This window comes from Phaenicophaeus curvirostris, chromosome 20 (assembly GCF_032191515.1).
Source record: "Phaenicophaeus curvirostris isolate KB17595 chromosome 20, BPBGC_Pcur_1.0, whole genome shotgun sequence".
Classification (NCBI taxonomy): Eukaryota; Metazoa; Chordata; class Aves; order Cuculiformes; family Cuculidae; genus Phaenicophaeus; species Phaenicophaeus curvirostris.
This window is the reverse complement of record NC_091411.1, coordinates 12,822,615-12,843,540: the sequence shown is the minus strand read 5'-3', so window position 1 is coordinate 12,843,540 and position 20,926 is coordinate 12,822,615. Positions and strand designations below refer to the sequence as shown.

Here is a 20,926-nt window from a genome sequence, read left to right as displayed (position 1 = left end):
TGAAGATTTTGTAATTTGAAAGGTTTACGTTTCAGCGGCACTTACACAGCAGAAAACTTATGGGAGGTAGGATGCCCGAGAGGCATCAGCACGCTGGTCCAGAACTCGCTGTTTATTAACTTCAGAGGACTAGACTGGTGTTCCAGCCCATCCAATTAGTGAGGCCTGCAGGAATATTTGCACTTCTTAATCTCTTCATTTCTGAAAGGGTTAAAGCTTATTATTAGCATATAATTTACAGGTCCTTTCTCCCAGGAAAGAAATAATGCACAGTAAATGCCACATTCATTTTAATAATACATGTTACAGTCTGTGCCCAACATCTGCACAAAGGTAGAGCAGACAGATTTTTTTGACATGTCCCACTCTGCCATCCAAACACAGGCTTTTTGTTTCTTAAGTGACGGAAGGTTTAATCAAGAAAGCAGGCAATTCATCAATCGAAACAAGGCTGCTCACACCGCCCTGACAGCACACACATGGTTTCATACAGAAGAAACCTGGCCACCTGTCAGCAGCACCTTTTCCATCAGGATATACAAATGCAGCGAGTGATCAATCCTCCAGCTCTTCCCATTCATTTCTGCTTTCTCTTATTATATTTTTCTTTATGCTAGATGTTGCCCTCATTCTCTGCAGGGATAGATGTGAGACAAGGCAAGCTATGGCTGTTTATACACTATCATAAAAATTTATATACCCTTAGAGTGACTTATTTCCCTTCTATTTGAGTACCATCATTATAAATAATTTTCCACTTCATTCAGGAATTTTCCCTGCATGTTATCATTTGTGGCTGCCTGAGAGGGCTCCCTCTCTCCCTCACTGTCCTTGTGGCTCTGATAAGCCAAAGCAATATGCAGCCAGAAGATGCTGAAGTCTGAAATGAAGGCAGTATGTAGTCACAACAACATCTTAATTAAGCAGAAGGCCATGAAGAAAGACTGCACTGTGAAATACTGAGCAGTGCCTGTCGACAGGTCTGTCTGGAGCACGGCATTCTTCTCCCAGCCGCTGCCCATTCCAACGTGCATCTTAAACCTGTCAGCCCCTCAGCACCTGCTCCCAGCAGCGCCCAGAGACCTCTGGCAGACAAGCTTAGGAGTAAACCTGCCCTCTGGCCTCAGGCACACTGCATAAGGCGAGTGCAGGCAGACTGCTGGGCGCAGAGGATGGTGCCAGCGGGGAAGGCACGAGCGCAGGCGGCACTGCCCAGTGCCCCCTCTTCAAGACCAACTCATTAGTTCACCATGTAAAGAGGAGTCTCCCCAACTTTCTGCTCACCCAGTGCTTTACTGCCAAGACTGGAAATGACAAAAGGCTAGTTAAACATTGGAATTACTGCTTTCAGGACCATTTTGTGCTCAACTCCAGCTTTGCAATAAGAATGACATTACAGACCTCAAGGAGTAACAGGACAGTTCAGTGGGGAACTAGCAATTTCTGCCAAAACGTATTTTTAGATGCAGAACAGGCTCAGCAGCCAAAATTCATTTCACCGTCTTGAACAGGTTGAACCCCAGATAGAAGGGTCGTTTTCACTGACTACTAAGAAAACCTCAGGTGTCCACAGAGAGAGAACCAAGCCCAGGCTGCAGCCCTCCCCTCCTTACAGCACATTATGTCACCACCGCAGGAATTCAGGCTCAGGCAATACCAAAACTGGAAGATACAAGACCGTTTCTAATGGCTTTTGTTTCCCTGTAGCAACACCAGGAGACATTCCGTTTTGCTGAGAGCCAAGAGAGGGAGCCCGCAGGCTCGTCCGCAGGCACAGCCACCCTGGTGGGACCAGAGAGGAGCCCCCACGAGCCAGGGCCCTTCTCCCCTCACCTCCACACTGTCCACCGGCTGCCATGGCCCACACATCTTCCACACAGCCCCATTCCTGCGGCCCCACCGTAGTCAAGAGCCCACTGCCGCAAAACACATCCCGGCAGAGCAATTAGGGACGGCAGTGGAAGCGCGTTAATAAATTTCCCGTTGCCATGGCACCGCAGCAAGGCAGTCGCGCTGCAGCACAGATAAAACAGACTGGCTGCAAACTACACCAACGTAACAGGAAACTTCAGAATGGTTTCCACAGCGCGTCTGGGGGCTGATCTGCCTCAGCAATGTTCGAGCACGCAAAGGGAATTGTCCCAGCACCTCATCACAGCTGCTGAAAAGGCAGCAGTGGTCAGGAGGTATGTGTGAAGATCCCTGCCAACGCACAGGACGTTCCACATGACAGGACCCTTTCTCCAGCAAGGATTCGCAGCTGAAATAGCCATTACAGCACACAGACAAACAACAACTAGTGTGTCAGTGCGTCTGGAGGAGCGTGCACTTGGGGGAAAGAATGCTCCAGACTTTAGCTGGAATGTGCTCAGGCAAACCTGGAAGACTAATGCCATGCCCAGTTCTGTGCTTCACCTATAATTATCTGGTGATGAAGCATTTTCTTTGCAAAGCAGGCCTCTTTCTGTGCTGGAGGCAGAGGAGGTCCCAGTAAGCCCAGAGCAGGGTCAGTCTCAGGAACAGGCACGCAGAGCTGCTGCCTTGCTGCCTGCGTGTTTGGTGTTTTCTTAGGAGAGAAAGAGCAGTTCCTATCCTCTGTGCCAGACTGATGGGAACACAGAAACACATCTTCCCTTACATTTCTGAATCCATTAGGGCAGGAGATTATCAAGAAAAACGAGCACTGACAAGAGTTACACAATTGTTATATTCCATCTATCTCAGAACCCAAAGTTTCAGTCAGAGATTACCTTTTAAATAACCCTGTGATTAAGGTACATGAATTAACACCATGTTCCCGTGTTGGAAGCGTCACTCACAATTAATAGCAACGACCTGTGAATGTCACATTTTTGCCATCTCTTCCCTGATCATGCACAAGCACTTTCTATTGTACAGTCCACAAATTCACTGCTGCTTCTTCTAGGTTTCCAAACTGCCCTGACGCTCTCCTTCTGCCAGACGAAGGACTGGACTTCCTTAAGATTTTGACAGAGTCAGGTTGAAACCCAGTATTTTTCTCCTCTTATAAAAATGACATAACAAAGAAAAAACTGTGGCTAACTGTGATTCTGCCACACCTATCACAATATTTGTTCAGGTGTAATATTACTGCAAAGAAAGTAATTTCAAGGAAAACCCTCTCACCCCACAGCCCTACTCAGCAGAAACTCAGCACGTGAGCCAACAGGGCAAGAGAAGAGTCAGCTGAAACACGCTGCTGTGCCCCAGCCGTACCAAATGGTTTTCTTTAGTGTGCAGAACAAAAAGTCCCTTTGCTGTGGTTCAGGAATAGCCCCCAGACCACACCACTCTCAGCACACCCAGGAGTGACAGACCCAGGAGGTGCAACTCCAAAAAGCATCCCGGCTTCTCACCAAAGGCACTTCTTCCTGGGCCCTGAGAACTAGACTACCTTCCTTTTAGCACGCTCCCTCTCTAGGAAAACAAGTCCTTAAAGGCTGGACCTGCTCTAAAGGAGCTGAGCTCCCAGGGACCCAGCTCCAAACCGAACCCACTGCGTGGTCTGGAAGTGCAGTAACAAGGACCTGTACCTGCAGGGTGAAGGAATGATCTTGATCTTCCCCACTCCATTTAAATACATGTTTTCCCTGCAGACTAGTACTAGTTAAAAACAAAAAACAGATAAAATATTCATTGGCAAGTTTTTTCCACGCTAACATCTGGAAACCATCACTAGCTCTAACACTTTCACACCAGCCTGGGATGGTGAGCAGAGAGAAAACTGCTGCAAGAGACCATCCATGTGCAAGCACACACTGCTTAAAAATAATACAGAACCCCCCCACCTCCTAACACCTCATTTCAAATTTGTCCTAATACCCAGAAAACAAACCTATGCAGTGCCAGTATTCAGAATACAGAAACAGGAAAGAGTAAAGATCTCATTTGTTATTAACACATACGCTAAGTGTAGAAACAGAACAATGTGTTTTAAACTCAGCTTTACTAGGCAAGACAAAGCTTCCCACGAAATGAGCAGAGACGTCATCTCTCATCACTCACCTGTGAAAATCATGAAAATGATGAGGAGCAAAGTTTGTGTCAGGGTTCTTTCCACTGGTGCTTTCACCCAGCAGCTCTACAGGCAGCAGCGCCCCTCCCTGAGGGCCGTGATCCCCAGCAACCAGTAACACATGCTGCAAGTAACACATATGCCTGGGCACTGTCTTGGTCTTACTGTGCCTCTTTGCTCTCAACACCTAACTAGTGCTGTGGAAGGGCTGGACGTACGTTTCACAGGTACTGCAGGTACCAGCTGTTTGTGCAGCAAGGCTGCTTTGCCTGGTTACACCTTGATTACACAGAAGAGCAAAGAAACCACTGTGCACAGTAGCTCACCTGATATGGCATACAGATTCGAGTGCTGGTGCTCCAGGTCCAGGCGAGTGCTGTGACTCTTCCCTCGGAAGCTGGCAGGAAGCGTCAGCGAGATATGCCTAGGAAAGAGATGGGAACCAGGGAGAGCGTTATTACAGAGCGGAAGACACTGCTGCCACCAGCTTGCTCTTGCCTGATGATTCCGGTCAGGTTAAGCAGCAAACACCAAATCACATTGCTTGTAAAAGTGGAAGTGGGTGCCAAATCCCAGGAGGAACCCAAGATGGAGAGTCAGACATTACGCAAGGGTGGGTTGGCTGCTTCAACTGCTCCTCAGACAAGCCACGAGTGAAAGTACCTACATCCTGGTGCCAGCCACCTCCACCGTGCTGAACACAGGGCTCAGGAACACCAAAGCCCCAGAAGCAGCTGCCCATCCTTCAGTAAACTCGGCAGATTCTTTCGCTCTGGCACACAGGGACAGCCCACACGGCGGCTGCCGAGTATGATCCCCTCTCTGCAAACACAGACCTCAACATAAGGCATCAAGTGCAACCAAACATCCTGTGGAACTTAACTGTGCTTCCTTCGAGGAAGAAGGCGCTAACAGCAAGCACTTTGGATTTATCCATACCAAAAAATTCTGAGCACATTCATAAATGAGATGTCTGAAACTCTCCTAGTGCCCCTGGGCTGATCCAAACCCACTGCAGGCTCCCTGTGCCCTGAGGCAGGGCTGACATGCTCCCCGTACCCCCACAGGAATGCAGAGCCCCACTGCACCCGCCACTCCAGCTGGAGAAGCACACAACGTCTGCCCTCCAATACTGCTCTGCCCAGGATTCCTGCAGCAAAGGGATTTTTGTACAACTTCCCTTAAATCTTCCCAAAATGAGGAAAAAACAGAGCTCTTGGAGGTGAAATTAAAACTATTTTCAGTGGCTCAGAGCTCATTCAAATGAAAACCCAGCACACAGCAAGCCTGGATACAGGCTGGAAGACAAGGCAGGTGAGCTTCCCAGGACCAGGTGTGTGGGAGAGTGGGATGTGACACCTGCATGCCCCACTCTTGTCAGGCCCTAGGGGCAGAGAGGGCTACACCTGGAGCCACTGCTGCTCTGCACCAGCCTCTGGTACCAAGGATGGACCTGCCAGCCGCTGGGGCAGGGGGCAAACCACCAGTCCCACCCCCCCTGGCCCTGGGGGTCACAGCCCGGGAAAGCTGCTCTGGCACTGGAACCTGGGAGAGCACGAGGGAGGCTGCTCAGCGCAGTGGACCCAGCTCTGCCTCTGCCATCACACCACACCCTGGCCCGGCCAGCCCTGGAGCCGCACGGAGGTCTGCTGAGAGAAGACTTGATTCCAGCAAACGTTACTGAGAGCCCACAGAGCTCCAGACTTTGATAAGGGATTCAGGCCTTTCCCTGTTCATTCAAATCTTTATTGGTCTAATGCTGATCCCAGGTCCGTGTGAATTTTTATTATCATTAATCCTCAGGACCCATTGCCATGCAGAATGACAATGCTCCTGCTGCACAGAGAGGCTTGGTGCAGCACAAGAGCTCAGGCAGCAGCTACCATTTCACACCAGTGAGAGCTATGGGCACGGCCAGACCCTTGGTATCAGCCTCCTGCCAAAACACCAGGCAGCTGCACCCTCTCAAACATATCCTACCTGTGAGAAAGGGCCCCATGTGCTCCCTAGCAGAGCATCAAATCCACTCTCTTAGCTGGCAGGTTTTATATATTGAGCAAATCATCTGGAAATTATCTGCCTTTAGAAACAGGACACATTTTGGGAAGAACTATGTATTTTTAGACCTTGATGCAGCTGATGGTGAACAGCATGGATTAAATAAGAAAAAGCAAACATCAGTTTGAGTTTGCTTGTGCTTCCCAAAGCTATTTCTAACCAAAAAAAGATGGTGTGAAAATATTTTCGAGTTTGGCTAATGGTTTGCTGTTCCAAACACAATCCATATGAGGCTCTCTGCACACAGAGGCAGGTTTGTCATGAATACGCTTTAAACCAGAAGACCACTGCCTGTAGGCATTACACGCTTTTCATTTCTTTTTTAATAGCAGTATCCAAAAATACTCTGAGGCACCAAACCAGCTAACAGAGAGACTCTGCATTTTCTCTTGCTTGTACGGGGATCACTTTCTTCACCCCAAACCAACTAGCAGGAATTGCTTCACAAGTGAACAAAGCAGGTCTTACGAAAAAGCCCATTTCTGAGTAGAGTATTTTAAATGTTTCTACCTGCTTCAGCTGCAGGAGAGGGTGGCCTTTTCCGCTTTGGACAGCCCTTTCCCGCAGCCCGCCAAGGCTGCCAGGAGGTGACGAGCGTCGCTTTGGCTGGAGGGCTGTGGGAACAGTCTCAGGGGCAGCTGTGGCGGGCACTGCACAGGCACTGCCAACTTCACCGCCACCCGCAGCAGCCTGCCAGCAAAGCTCCGAGTCCTGGGTTTGCAAGGGACTTTCCAGCCCAAGTCCCCAGTCGCTACTGGTGCGCCCAGCAGCTCACACCAGCACCAGGTTTCATGACCACCATAGGCTAAGGCACTGCACACGTTCCACATGTGTAATAGAAATGAATCGCTTGCCATCAGAGGGACTCTGACCGCAAACATGAGTACAATCACAGCAGATGATGTATCTGGACCTCACTGCCTGCCTCCAGCAGGGTACCCTGATTGCTCTCAGGCATGCCCTTGGGCAGGGGGAGTCACAAAGGCTACGCATAGACGTGCTCCCCGAGCCCTGCTCCCTGCAGGACAGCACTCCCAGGCTTAGGAGCCTAAAATGCCAGTTCAGCCGGTGCAGAGAGTGGACTGACAGCACCAGGGGTCTTGAACCCAGGCTGTGTCAAGGGTGTTTGGAAATAAGGGATGTGTCCTCCCTCTCACACACCCCATTCATGGCCACTTTTCAACTCCGAGGCAGGACAAAGGGGTATCCCCTCACACCAACTGAGCTGCACCCAGGAGAGACAGGTTTTTCCAAGGAGAATATACCTAGCTGCAAGGCCACAAGACAGAGAGCAGTGACTGCTAGAAAGAAATCTGCTCTCCCCTTCCCCCCCCACCTTTTTTTTTTAAAAAAAAAGCAGGGCATTGTAGAGGAAAGAACAGGAAACAATGTCTCATTTATTTTAAATTAATGCAAACTTTGGCCAGGATCAATATAACTTATACCTACGAAGTTGATTGCATAATGCATTTTCCTTCTGTGTTGCGGAAGCCAAATCATTTTGCATTGTAGAAGAAAAAAAAACAAACTCACAACCAAAAGAGGCTGCCATGGAAAAGCAAGAAAATCCCAATTACAAAGTCCCCAAGTACCTAAACACATATCGTGAAAGCATGTGCAGCTCTGCAGCATATGGCAAATCAATTACCAGCTGAAATTTTAAAACAAAAACATGGTAAATGTGTTGCAGAAATAATCAAGAACAACGGTTTGGTTTAGATTACAGCGGCCACTAGAGTTTTGAATACAATTAATCATCATTCCAGGCAATGGGAAGCCATATTGACACTTATTCCTAATTTGAATATTTAATTAGGGTGAAGTTCTTCATCAAATTACCACAGAACTGGGAGGAAAGCCTGAAAGATTTAAACAATTACTGTCTTAACCCTTCCCCAACTGCTCACCTGTGAGCGTAAGAACCTTTTCCCAGTTCTGCAAAGCAAGAACATGCCAGGCAACACAAAAAGACTGCATTTCAAAGACACTACAAATACCCCGGGAAAGCTGCTTGAGCATTCAGCACCTGCCAGGGCTCCTTCAGAGATGCCCGGCCAACACGGGCTTCTGACCGCTTACGCCCCTCAACCTTTATCAGAGCAAGGCTTTCAGGGCAGATATCCATCCCAACACCAATCCTGGCTCCTAGGCTGGTTCCTTGGTTCAGGTTTGGGGGTTTTTATGATGTTTGGTTGGGTTTGATTTGTTTGCTTTAAACTGAAGTGCCTGTCCAAAACCACCTGTCGGGTTCCCCTTGTTTGAGGGACACTGAGGTGGCTGCCCAGTCCTGCCTGGGAGGTTTCCCAGCCCCAGCCCTGGCAGCTGATGGGACAGGACCAGACCCCAGCGCCGCTACGGCCCCACTGCACCTCCCGCCACACCGCAAGCATCCTCCCTCCACACAGCTCTGCCTCCAATCGCTCAAACATCTCTTTATGCACTGTATTAATCCATATAAGAAAATCTCTTTTAATGAGGAGTGATATAGTTATGAACTCTCTAGAGTCATAATTAGAGCAAACTAATTGAAGTTGTGTTTTGACACACTTTCCAAATTCACGGGTACTGCATGACATATTCACAACACCACTGCCGCACAGCCATGGCGACAGCAAAATCATTAGGCTAATAACGCTTATTTGCATTCTGATCATGCCAGCAGCACGCCGTTAAATACTGCTTCCACCAGAGCTCGTTTGCTCTGAAAGTTTCCACTGAAAGATATTAACAGTAATTATTAGTACTTTAGTGGAATCTCTAATGTTAAGGAGTGGTAACTCACATTACATATCCCCATGCCAATTATTTTCCTTTCCAACTGTCACAAAAAGCGGCTTTCTTCCTCCCCAGTGAATAAAGCAACGAGGCCATTTGGTGGTGCCAGTCCTTCATCACAGAGGGACAGAGCGAGCCATCAAGGCTCCAGCCCACTCTCTCCAGTGCTGGAATTAAACCCCACACTGTTCCAACAAAAAATATTTTTCCCCAACATGCAATAATTTCCAGGCAGTTTAGGATGAAACAACAGCAGCTGCACAGCTCAGGACAGGGGAGATTTAATTACTCTCTTCATTTTAGTTTTTCTTTTAGTCATTACATCCACAGAGCAAGTCTACATCCAACCGCGACAGAAGCAGCATGTGATGAGAGATCCTTCACATGACAGCAATGGCACTTTGAGGTCTGTGCACATTATGGCCACTTTTTGAATGGTTTTGGAGAGAAACTCGCATCAACTAGGCCTGGGAACACCCAGCGGCTCCAAATCCATTATTAAACGCTGTCTGCAGGAAGGTGATGAACTGCTTTTGAAGTGAGCGGGCAGGTACTCGTAAAAACCAACAGAGGATCTAAAGGGGAAATGCCAGATATCAAAGGATGCTTCATAATTCATATAAAAATGTCAACAACATGCAACAAGTGAACAAGGAGGTTTGCGTTCCCATTGGATTCGGTGAGTGTGGCAGAGGAAGCAGGCAAAACTCCCGAGATCTGTCCCCTGCTATCGAGTATCTTGGAAACCCTGCTGCATGCTGCAGACTGGAACTGCCCTACGCTCTGAGGAACCACTGTCATCACTGCGATTAATCTTAAGCAGACTTAGAATAGTGCTGCAAAATCTACAGTCTCACAGGAAGACCTTCAAATAAAAAGAATTGATCTTCCGTAATCAATGGATTATGCAAAGATCATGCCTCATGAAAAGGGCAGAACAATCACATTCCAGACTGTAGGAAGCTGAAAACACCGATGAGAAGCTAATGCCAGGCTGTAGCTCTCAAGAAACATAATCCAACATGAACACTTTGCTTACAAAGGAAGGAAAAAGCCCATTTCTAAGAGAGGAGCTTCCGAGTTCACTGATGGACATCAGAGGACCCCTTGGCAACTGCTTACTCTAGCAGAATCCAATTTCTAACCTGCAGCTCAAGGACAACCCCACGGCAGATCCATGGCTCTGGTGGTGTCCAGAGTCCCATCTATGGTATTTATTCACAGCCTTTAACTTTTATGGTGCTCAGGCAGTGCGGTGCCAGAACACCTACCTCATACCCCAAGGAACTGCAATGAAAAACAAAACTGTGAGGCAAGAATCACCTCGGGTAATGGACTTCATTCCAGACAATCTATTCTAATCGTGTAAACCAAATATTTAAATACTTTCTAAAACCTCCCTGACCCTTTGCCTGAAACAAGCAACATATGGGCTTTGCAAGCATTTCATCTCAGTCCAAGCTACTAAAATATCCTGTTTCCCAAAAATCAATGAGAGCTGATGGTGCCAGATTCAGATTTTATAAAAGCCCCAATGCATGACAGAATGAAAAAAAGGAATGAGCGACTCTTTCCACTGTTGGATGCACGTGGTTAACTTTCCCAGCCGTAGGGAGGGCAGAGGCCTGTCTGCAGCCCGCACATACCACACACTGCTCATCACGCCTCCACACAGCCTGTCCTGAAGCACCCACGCCTCCAGGATGGGGGTAGAAGAGTGTTGCACTGTCCTGTCAAATCTAAAGCAAGGGCCAGCCAAAGGGAGCAAACCCCAATGGTGCTAACAAGGGAACGTGATCTGCTGCAGAGCAGCACCCAAAGTGTCAGGCTTAATGCAGGATGAAGTTCTGCAGCTCCCTCTGCACAAGGATTAACTGAGATCAGAGGGTCTGAGTAACCAGGGTAGAACAGCTGCCAGACAACAGAAAAACCCAACCAGTTTAATTTACACCGCTTGGAAGTCTGAGCTGTAGCCCATTACAGTGTTAGAGGCAGAGGACTGCATCAAAGAGCTCAGACCTCACCCTGCAAGCACGAAGCACTTATGAAGTGGTTGTCTTCGATGAGCACGGCGTCTCTGGAGGCTGCAGGGGGAAGAGCGCAGCTTTCCACATCCTTCACGAGCTGCTCTCCAGAGTCAGGAGTTTTCAGATAATGAAGCAGTAGGGAAAAATTGCCAAACAGCAGAAATACTCCAAAAAGATAAATTACACATGGTGTAAGCCTCCTCAGTTAGGATTTTAAATTCTGTCAAATTAATCAGCACAACAAAGCTCAGCTCCTGGGTCAGAGGAGCCTCTCTCTGAGGCGAGTCCCTCGCCGGGCTGGTGCAGAGGGGGCTGCTGGCGTTCCCCCTGCAAAACCTGTTAAACAAATACTCCACATAAAGACTCATTTGGGAAGAGCACATTGTCAGCACTTTGCCAGTAATAAATAATGACAGTCCCAACACTTGACTAAAAGCAATAAACTCAAGAAGTGTTTTGGAAAATGGTGAAAGTGATTGATTTAAAGAAGGAAATATCTGAACACAATCACATGCACTTCAGGGTGAAAACACAGATTACAAATCAACAGTGGCAGAGATCGTATTAAAGAGTAGACAACACAAGTTTTAGGGCAAGAATGTTCAATTTCCCCACAGGGCTTATTTAACAACGGAATCTGTATCTGCTGTGAATGAACTCCTCAGGTCTGTACTTAATGACCATACACTATGCCCTAAGGAAAACATGCCTCCAGGAATATTACTATTCCAGGAACAGGGTTCTGTGCGGAAAAATGACTCTAAGGGTATCACAGCCTCTTCACTCAGAGCACTCCCCAGATTTTTCAATGCATCCTCAAAACCAGCTAAATCAATCAAACTTCTCCTAACTGCAGCAAACATCTCTCCCTCGGCTGCTGCAGGGGATTCTTGTGCCTGGAAACCAGTCATTGTTTGAACATTTTTTCCTAATCATCATTTTCTACCACTAAAACATACTGGACTGCAACCAATTTTTGCACATCTTCATCCAGCTCAGTTGGATGCAAGCCAGACGGTCAGTGCAGCTTCATAACAAATTCCTTATGGGAAACAGGCTCTGGATAAATGTATGCCAGCACCCCTTACCCACTCAGACAAACCATCATGTTCAGATTTGCACAGAGTGCACACATCATGGACATCTCAGCCTTAAGTTTTGCTTCTTACCATACCCACTGGAATAAGTTCATGGAAACAATTCCTCCAGGCTTTAACCTAGCATTTCAATCTCATTGGGGTTTTTCCATCCATAGCTACCATGACATGAACCCAGCCCTTGTGCCATCCCTGGCCTAGTTTAAAAACTAGGAATATCATGCTGTATTTGACAATACAAGCAATCTGAGCATTCAAGCCAAAGAATATGCTTTGTTAGTTGTAAATCAGAAGGAAGTTTCACGTTAGAGCTCTTTTGACAAAACAGATAAGAAAACACAGCCCCATCAAGATGGAGGCATTTTGCAGAAAGGATCAGACTGTCTGAGACCCCACTGCTTCTCAGAGCGGCTTCCAGAAACACCCATCCCAGAGGACTCTGTATTTGATGGCATCCAGCTCAGATGAGGGACTTTCAGGTAGAGGCCCACCACTTTGGGAATGCAGGAATGCATCCTGGCTGTCAGGCTGCCCACAGCGCCTGCCTCCAGCCCACAGCAGCTTTCTGCAGTCTTGGCTTTGCTCCCCACCAGAGCAAAAAAGCACTGAAACACTGGAACCTCTTCCTCTATGGGTTCCCCATAAAATCTATTTGAAATGTCTTAAAGAAAAGATTAAGAGAGTTATTTATAAACAGAACTGTTGCTACTTTAAAATAGGAAAAAAAAAAAAGCTTCCCATTTCCTTCAGTTCACCCAGTGCGCAGGGTGGGACTGCCCATTGTCATCGAGCTCAGGTACCCACTGCGCTGGCGCTGCTTTATGAGCTGCCGCGCACTGCACAGCATCAGCCCCAGCAGAGCCAAACCCCCATCGCCTGCCAAGCTTAGACAACAAAGTTCAAACACCATTAACAAAACAATCTGAAAAATCACACTTCTCTGCCTAGAATGGAAATTCTTACATTCCCAAACACAAAGCTCCTCTGAGAGTGAAAGAACAGGAGCAAAGCATTTCCCTTTTCCAGGGAGGGGCAGCTTCACTGCTTAAAGTTAGCCAGGAGCACGAGAGGCACACATTTACACATCCTGCCCTTATTTCAGGGATTACACAGGGCAATTGTTATCTCTTACAAAGATCAGAGCAGCGCTTCCCTGGTACAATCCTCCTGCCAGGTCAGTACCTTGAGACCTGAGCACTTTGTGGCACAGACCGACGGCACTCAGAGCATAGAGAGGGTGTGAGCAGGGACTCTGCTGGCCACTGCAGACCCCCAGCTGCAAGGGCTCCAAGCTGCAGCACAGCTGAGTCGATTCTGTAGCTCCCCAGCCATGCAGATCAGGCAGGAGTGACCAGCACAGCTGCCAGCCTCTCCTGGCCTGGCCCAGCCCAGCGTCCTGGGCACCAGGCATGCTGGGAGGAGTGGCACTCAGGGCTGGCACCACCTTGCTCACACATGTGCCTTTCTGGTCAGTCTGAAGCTCACCTCTGGCCAGGACCAGCCTGCCTCCTCCTCTACCCCCACCTCCGTGGTTCTCAGTGAGAAATGCCTTGCAGATGTACCATAGGCATCTCAAGGAGTTCTGCCCTTCTGAGCCCGAACATCAAGCGCCCAGCGATGCTAAAGCATGCTACGATTACAAGTGGGTTGCAATAAGATCTTCCTCCTCCTGGTAAGCCATTAACCTTTTAGATGACAGCCACGCAAACTAAATGACTGAACGATTCCCAGGGTCAGCATGAATCCACATTTTCAAAACCTGACACCAACAAGTAAAAGTTGTGACTGAATCCTGGTCTCTCTGAGAGGAAGATTAAACGCCCGTGACACATCATCTGCAATCAGAGTGCTCAATTTCCCAAAGTATCTGTCACAGATTGATAACATTCACGCAAAAAGTTAAGTGCAATTATGTCTGTCACTGTAAAACACACTTCAGCAGCGCTGACTGACATCTTGCTTGCAGCTGACAAATTGTGAGAGGGCTGTTTGAGTGACAGTGGTAGAGACTCCTGCAGCACCTTGGGAAGGGATGCAAAATGCACCCCCAAACCACAGCAGTCACATGGGCTCATAAAGCTTTGTGGCTGCGATGGGAGCCACCACGTTGGCAACCACAAGGCAAAACAGTTGAAGGTTTGGCTCCGAGTGCATTCACAGAAGTAAGGGATGCGCTCCCAAAAGGCTGGAGCTGGACTCGTGAGGAGAATGTCACACACAAATCCTGCTCTACCTGACTCTGACAGAGCCAGAGGCACAGAGGGGCTAAGCCCCAGGATGCTGCTCAAATGCTCATGTCCTGCTCTTTTCTCCAAGTTCCCACCCGACGCGTGAGCAATCACCGATCCACATGCTGGGAGAAGTCAAAGCGTGCAAATGCCCAGGCAAGCTACCTGGTATAAGCACCTCTTTGGGGGAGGAGGCACTCGCTTCATGCTCGATGTCACTGGGCAGCACTGGAGTGGTGCTGGCCTTAGCACAGAGCAGAAGTGCTGAGGGAAATCACATTAAGCTCCTACTGGCAACTCGAGTCAACAACAGCAGTTCTTTAGCAGCAGCCTTCTAGGATGGAAAACTGCAAGTGCATTTCTCCAGGCTACCATAAGTTCCAAGAAGCTGTTGGGGAATTTGGAGAGAAAAGACAGTAAAGCAGCTTGATGCCTTGCACAACGGCACGGCTGTGCTCCACGGCACAGCATTTCATCCTCACTGGGACACACGACTGCCGCTAGCGACTGTTAAGCCAGATGCCTGCAGTAGGGAACACCAAGGAGAAGAAATGGCTGAAAAATAACATATGCACGAATATCAAACAAAGCCTCCCCTTGTGTCGTTTTGACTGCGCACCGTAACCCCGCAACAGAAGCGGCAGAAGCGGCCTTGCTGACGTGCAGCAGGCTGTGGAGGTCAAACCTCTGACACTGACAAAACTCTGCCGTGCCGCCATCCATGGCCAGCAGTGACTGACAGCACAGATCGGAGGAGGAAACACAGCTGGTGCAGAAATAGACGTCTCCCACAGTAGGAAGCCCTTCCATTTGGGAAGGTTTTGCTGTGCAGAAGCTCACTGGTGTGTTTTACTGGTTCAGTTTACAATCAGCATTAGCAATTGTTCTGAAGCACCCGAGCACCACCTCTTGATTTAAAAGTATTTTATAATGCTAGTCAGCAACTAAAGAGATCGGTTGAACATCTGATCAGTCCAAGAGCAGCATCTCCGCAGCAATCCCTGTTCTGCACTGCTCACCCATTCTCTCTTAGCACTCATGGCAGCATCAGAATAACTTGCTGCTGCTCATGTCAGGATATATCCACATGGAATAAACCAGCAAACCAGCTACCAGTGTAATCTCATCTCTCTATGGTGATGTAAAAATAAGAGGTTACTTGCAACTACAATCCTCCACACACATTAAGTGCTAAGTAAGTCACCACACTGCATATAAAGTATTAGAGAAAGCTTTCAAGTCAGATGTGCTCCCCGTAATAATGAAATATTTGCAGGATGCACCTTTATATACACTTCTATTTCTTAAAAAATATATTGGATAATAAATAATCAGAGTAAAAAAACAGACATGAAAGATGCTTTGAATGATCAGGCTGGTGGTGTAAAAGTTACCTGTAAATCACACCCAGGGCATGAGTGCAGGGCTGGCTACAGACAGGTGGTTTTTACTAGGAGGCATTAATGTAACATTCAATTATTCCACTGCACACTGGCTGGTTTAACTCAGCCAAATTAGAATACATTTTATATTGACTATTTTGACATTTGCTTTATTTGGCAAGTAAAACAAAACTGATCCAATTTCCTTGCAGCCATTGTAAACCATAAACTGTACAACAAGAGGTTATAAAATATATAAGCCTTGTAAACACTTCTTTTCCAACTGTCGCTGATGCTCTGAGCTCTAATTCTGGCCCTGTTCCCAACAGCTCTGATGCTGCTCCGCAACCTTCCCTGCTCAGCTATAAACTGACCCTTCCACACTCAGTGATTCAGGATCACCACTGACATGCTCTTGACTTGATAATTTTTTCTCTCTACTGTGGAAATCTGCCCAGGTGGGAATTTGTTGCAGACAGAAAACAAAGATCTGTGCTCTAAAATCAAGACATCTTCTTCTCTGATCTCACACAGCCTGTGCTAGCGTGTGGCTCTGTCCAGTGGAGCTTCAAAGCAGCAGACCAGTTCCCAGGAGGAGAGGCTGAAATCTCCAGAAGACTGCTGGCTTTTCATCTTTTTTGCCTCCAACTCTGCTTGAGAAGCAAGACAGCATCTCTGCCCGAAGCACTGCTGACAGGACAGGACAGCCAGCAGCACACCACGCACGGCAGGCGACTGAGCAAAGCCCTCCGTGTGAGACATGTCCAAACACTTTGGAGAGCTCAGAGCCACTGCCAGACAGCAAAGTTAAGCCTGGGTCACGGGTGAGGGCTCAAATGTACAAGCCTGCCTGAAAAAGACACCTGATAGCTTTTTTGGGAACGGTTTACAGCAGCTTAAAACATCGCTCTCAGGCACAACCTGTAAGATCATGACTCTGAAGGACAGGAGGATTTTCCACCCATAGGATACAGTGACCTCTGTATACAAACTGGTCCCCCTGGAATTCCTCTCTGCTGTCTCTGTTGAAACTCTAGCTCTCAGCAGTTACTCTAGTACTGCAAACATCACTGCACTACACCAAATGCCTGGTGCAAAAATACAGGTTCGCTTAATTACACGAAAGCCCAAAGGGACCTGCAGAGAACACGCTGGCCCCTGGCAACAGCCTGGCCCAGAGTTCAGACCATCAGCCTAATCGGGAGAAGCTCATCTCACACTGGATGCTGTACTCTCACAGCAAATGCCAGGAGCATAAAGCACCCAGTTTAACCTTGCTCTGGGTTCATTTGTTGCTTACATTGCTCCATTTTGTCCAGAAAAATCCAGCAAGTCAGCTGTCAGCACAAGACTCCTGTAATATGCAAGCGTACACACAGATGCGTACATTCGTACACACAAATATTGTCTATAATACAGGGCAAACAGCCTGGACAGACACCATGCTGGCACCTGCCCTGAAGCACTGCTCCTGTCAGTCCCTGCAGGATGAGCAGTGCTCTGCATGCTCAATGCCAGCTGCAAGACTGGGGTGCAGCAGTTGGGTCCAAAGAAAGAAAAAACAGGGCCAGTACTTCAAACTGAGTGAAAAAAATCTGGAGAAAGAGTAAAACTTGTTTCCCTATGCATTAAAATCTGTCTGAATTCTTCTCTCTCCCTCAGGTCAAGGAGAGAAATCTTGCTACACTATGGTTCTAACTACAACATCCCGCAGCACTTAAAGCAAAGGTAAGGTCTAGTCTGCAGTTTCCCTTCCTCTGCAGGTTGCTTCGTTCTTCTGACTGCTTCACTCGTATGTATTTACACAAGAGCAGCAAAGGAACTTCCAGTAAACACTTGAACGAATGACACATTCCCTCATGATGGGGTCATGCCACGTCATCCTTCACACTGATGTGATGCCCTGCTCTTGATTCTGCTGGGCAGAGTTCCTAACAATTAATAATGCAGCATCAAGAGAAGGGGCTGGAAAGCAGGAAACTCACCTCGGCAGGTTTGGAGCTGGTGTTGAAGACTGCGCTTGAGAAGGAGGAGTTGCAGGCTGCGAAGATTCATGGTTGCGTGGAACTTTGCCCATCCGGTACCAAATGCCCATGTTGTTCAACTCCCTGTGTAATCAACACAAAGACATGAACGCTACAATCGAATGCCACACACGTGCACAAGTGTCAAGCACTGATGGATTTCACAAACACCTCGGTGAGTGAGAACCAGTCTAATTGGGGAAAAAAAATAGGAGGTAGTAGGCAATTCCTACATCAAATTCAGTAACAGTTGTAATTATGCAGACTTTTCTAACAACGAGCTTCAGCCCTTATAAACCACTACTTAGTAATTACAGAACAGAGTGCTCAGTTCGGTATAACTGAATTTACGACAGCAGCTTCTGGAGTGAGTGTACTTACCCTATGAAGGTGTACTGAGGAGGAGCTTGTTTGGATCTACCCAGGATTCGGATATCGCAGATCGCTGCCTCAGTAGAATCTCGAGGGATGAATTTAATGCACAGCCTCTTCTTTCTGAAAGCTATTTCTTCTGCAAAAACAACCCAGGACACAGGGCGGTTTTTATGCAAGATTAGGGTATAAATGTTATTTATTGTCTCTCCAGATATTAGGCAGATAATTATGGCAGGAACCGGAGCCAAAGAACAGATATATGTCAGCAAACCAGACAGTGCAGTGCCATTTGGTGCCTGGAGAAATGTTCTATCAGGAGCTCCCTGCATGCTGTGTGAGATTTGTTATTAGGCACCGTGATAAACCAATACTCCCTGCTCCCCTCTGCAGATGAGATAAGACATCGTGTATGCCACTGAGCACGGCGCTGCAGAACAGGAATGGCAGGTGATTTTTCCACTTCCACATACTTCCCACATCTGCTCCCTCTTTCCAAGGTAGCGTTTGCCTTACCAGCCTGGATAGTCGTGTCTAAATATTCTTCCCACAAGCATCGCCTCTAGGAACACACCTGGAAGCTGCTGACACAACCGGTCAGTGTATTCTGCCAAGGGCTTTCAAACAGCCACCCAAAGCGAGAGGACAAGCAGGCAGAAACACAGCCTGCCATGCAGAGTGGCTACTGGAAAAGCTCTCTACCCAAACTGCACACATCCCAAGTGTTAACGACCTCTCCAGGGTCATCCAGCAAGCACCGAAACAATACCCCTGCTGTGTTTGCCCTGGTATCTTTGTAGCAATAAACCAGATTTACCAAACAGTAATTGCTAGGACCTCCTATGAGCAACAGCACTCTGCTGAGTGGTATTCAGAGAGTGGATGCCATTGGCTGCATGGTCCTTTCCCGCTATGCACTGCAGAGCAACTTTACTTGTTTCCATCAAGGAAAACTCAAGCCCATCAGAGTTAGTTTATTCGTATAAGGAATTCACGCACAGGCACGCTGCCCGTCTGCATGCGGATACTGTCCACATGCAGCTATGGGGCAGTCACATAACAGTGGGCGGTACCAGCACCCAGATATAGATTTGTGGTGCCTGGAAACCACTGCTCTATCTTGCCCTAAAGAGTCCACCAGCATCTCAATGCAAACAAGGCAAGGTTTTGATGTGTGAAATCAGGCACTTGAAAGAACACGACAGAACTCTATTGACAAACTGGAAGTCTAACATGCAGACCCTGAATGAAAACCTGGAAGCAACCAAGAACCACAAACAATGGCCTGCAAAATAGAAGTAAGGAGTGTGATCTTTAGGGTATTTACTACAAGACAGTGGTCACAGAGCCGAGAAACACCTCTAACCACAAATTTGACTCTGAACAAGACCAGTGCCTCTTTCTTGGCTTTCACAGCAAGTACAAAGCTGACTATTTGCTCCTGTCTTTGGTCTCTTTCACACTTGGCTAGAGTGTGCAGTATTTAGCAAACCTGAGTTAGGAGCTAGATTCATTAATTACACATGCTTAACCAGAGTTAATTTTAAGTAAACATATTATAAACAGTCAATCGAAATGTGTTCACTCGTGCTCACAGAAGCCAGGCTGTGCACCACTTCATTAATACAGACAGCACTTCTCCTTTAAAGATCGCAGGGGTCACAATCCAATGCATTTTAAATTAAGTACAAAGTCCCCGTCCACCTTGCCACCAGGATTTCACAAAAATTACAGCAGCACATGGTAATTGCACAGCACTCCCAAGGGCAAGCAGGATGAGCTGATGACTGTACTACATGTGCCCAGGAATCCTGCAGGGAAGCGGGTGACCCAGGGGAATGGGAAATGAGCTAGAGAGCCTTCTACTTCTAAGTCACAGCTTCAAATCACAATCAGGTCAGCAGTGACTGAAAACCCACCCTCATCTGCTGCAGACCCAAATGAACGATTTCCCGCCTTTCTATTCACAACTAGGGTGGATGGGCTGGATTTTATCACCAATGAGGACCAGCTCCTGAGCAGTAGCTGTACACTCAGCACTGGCACATGGTATCCTGCAGCTATTCCACACCCAGCTCCCACGAGGCTCATCACAGCCTCTTCCACACTGCAAGCCTGAAGTACTGGATGCTGGCTGCAGAGCAGAGAGCTGCAACCAGACGCAGCTCCAGCTGCTGCTGCCAGAGTCCTGGGGGAGCCGAATGCACTGCTTAGGAACTGCTGGCTTAAACGTGGCAGCAAAGCCGTTTCTGCGAAACAAGGACGGTATTTTCCACGGACACTCCACTTATGCCTTGTCTCAGCAAGCACAGCCACACCCCAAGTATCCTCAGGACCACCTGCCAGGACATGGGCCTTGTCAGAGGGAGGTGTAAAGCTGGCAAGCATGAACCCAATGCCACAAGCGCATCCCTTCCTTTTGGTACCCCTTTGTGATTGTCCCTCGGCACAGCAGCTCTGCTCCCAATAGCCTGAGTGCACCCTTTCAAAATGAAAGAACAAAGGACTTCTTCCTACCCTGTGGCTGTGCTGCTCCAGCAGCCAAGTCACTGGCAGGCAGGCAGCCGTATTAAAAAGCCTGAAGAGTACACGGAAACTGGAGGCTGTTCCGTTGCAGTCCAGACCTGCCACCAAACACACACCCCCAACACCAGAGAGCAGCAGTGCCAGGGTGGGGTCCCTGCACCCAGGACACTGTCCATCACCCATGCGCTGCCAGAGCAGCTGCTCCCACGCCCAGGACTGAAGAACAGACACCAACTTACGTGTGTCAATGGTCTCCTGGATGGGGATGAAGCCCACAGGTAAAGTGTCCTTTATATCAATGAGCTTCATATCGACCAAGACGTTGCCTAAATGACTCTTTGGAGAGAGAAAAGAAACAGTTGACTATGACAATGTCACCAAATCCAAACCCAGCTTTTCCA

General features: G+C 47.9%; 1 protein-coding gene across 4 annotated transcripts in view; it reads right to left on the bottom strand.

Annotated features, from left to right (window-relative positions):
• MVB12B (multivesicular body subunit 12B) overlaps window positions 1–20,926 on the bottom strand; it is a 237,385-nt gene that overhangs the window by 26,437 nt on the left and 190,022 nt on the right. For 3 of the 4 annotated variants that reach the window (XM_069873484.1, XM_069873486.1, XM_069873487.1), the window contains exons 5-8: window positions 20,765–20,861; window positions 18,009–18,138; window positions 17,589–17,711; window positions 4,363–4,460 (exon numbers count right to left, since the gene is read on the bottom strand). In XM_069873484.1, the coding sequence (XP_069729585.1) occupies window positions 4,363–4,460; window positions 17,589–17,711; window positions 18,009–18,138; window positions 20,765–20,861 (448 nt within the window). Of the gene's footprint in view, window positions 1–4,362; window positions 4,461–17,584; window positions 17,712–18,008; window positions 18,139–20,764; window positions 20,862–20,926 lie in introns of those variants that run through there. The other variant, XM_069873485.1, reaches the window with a different exon arrangement.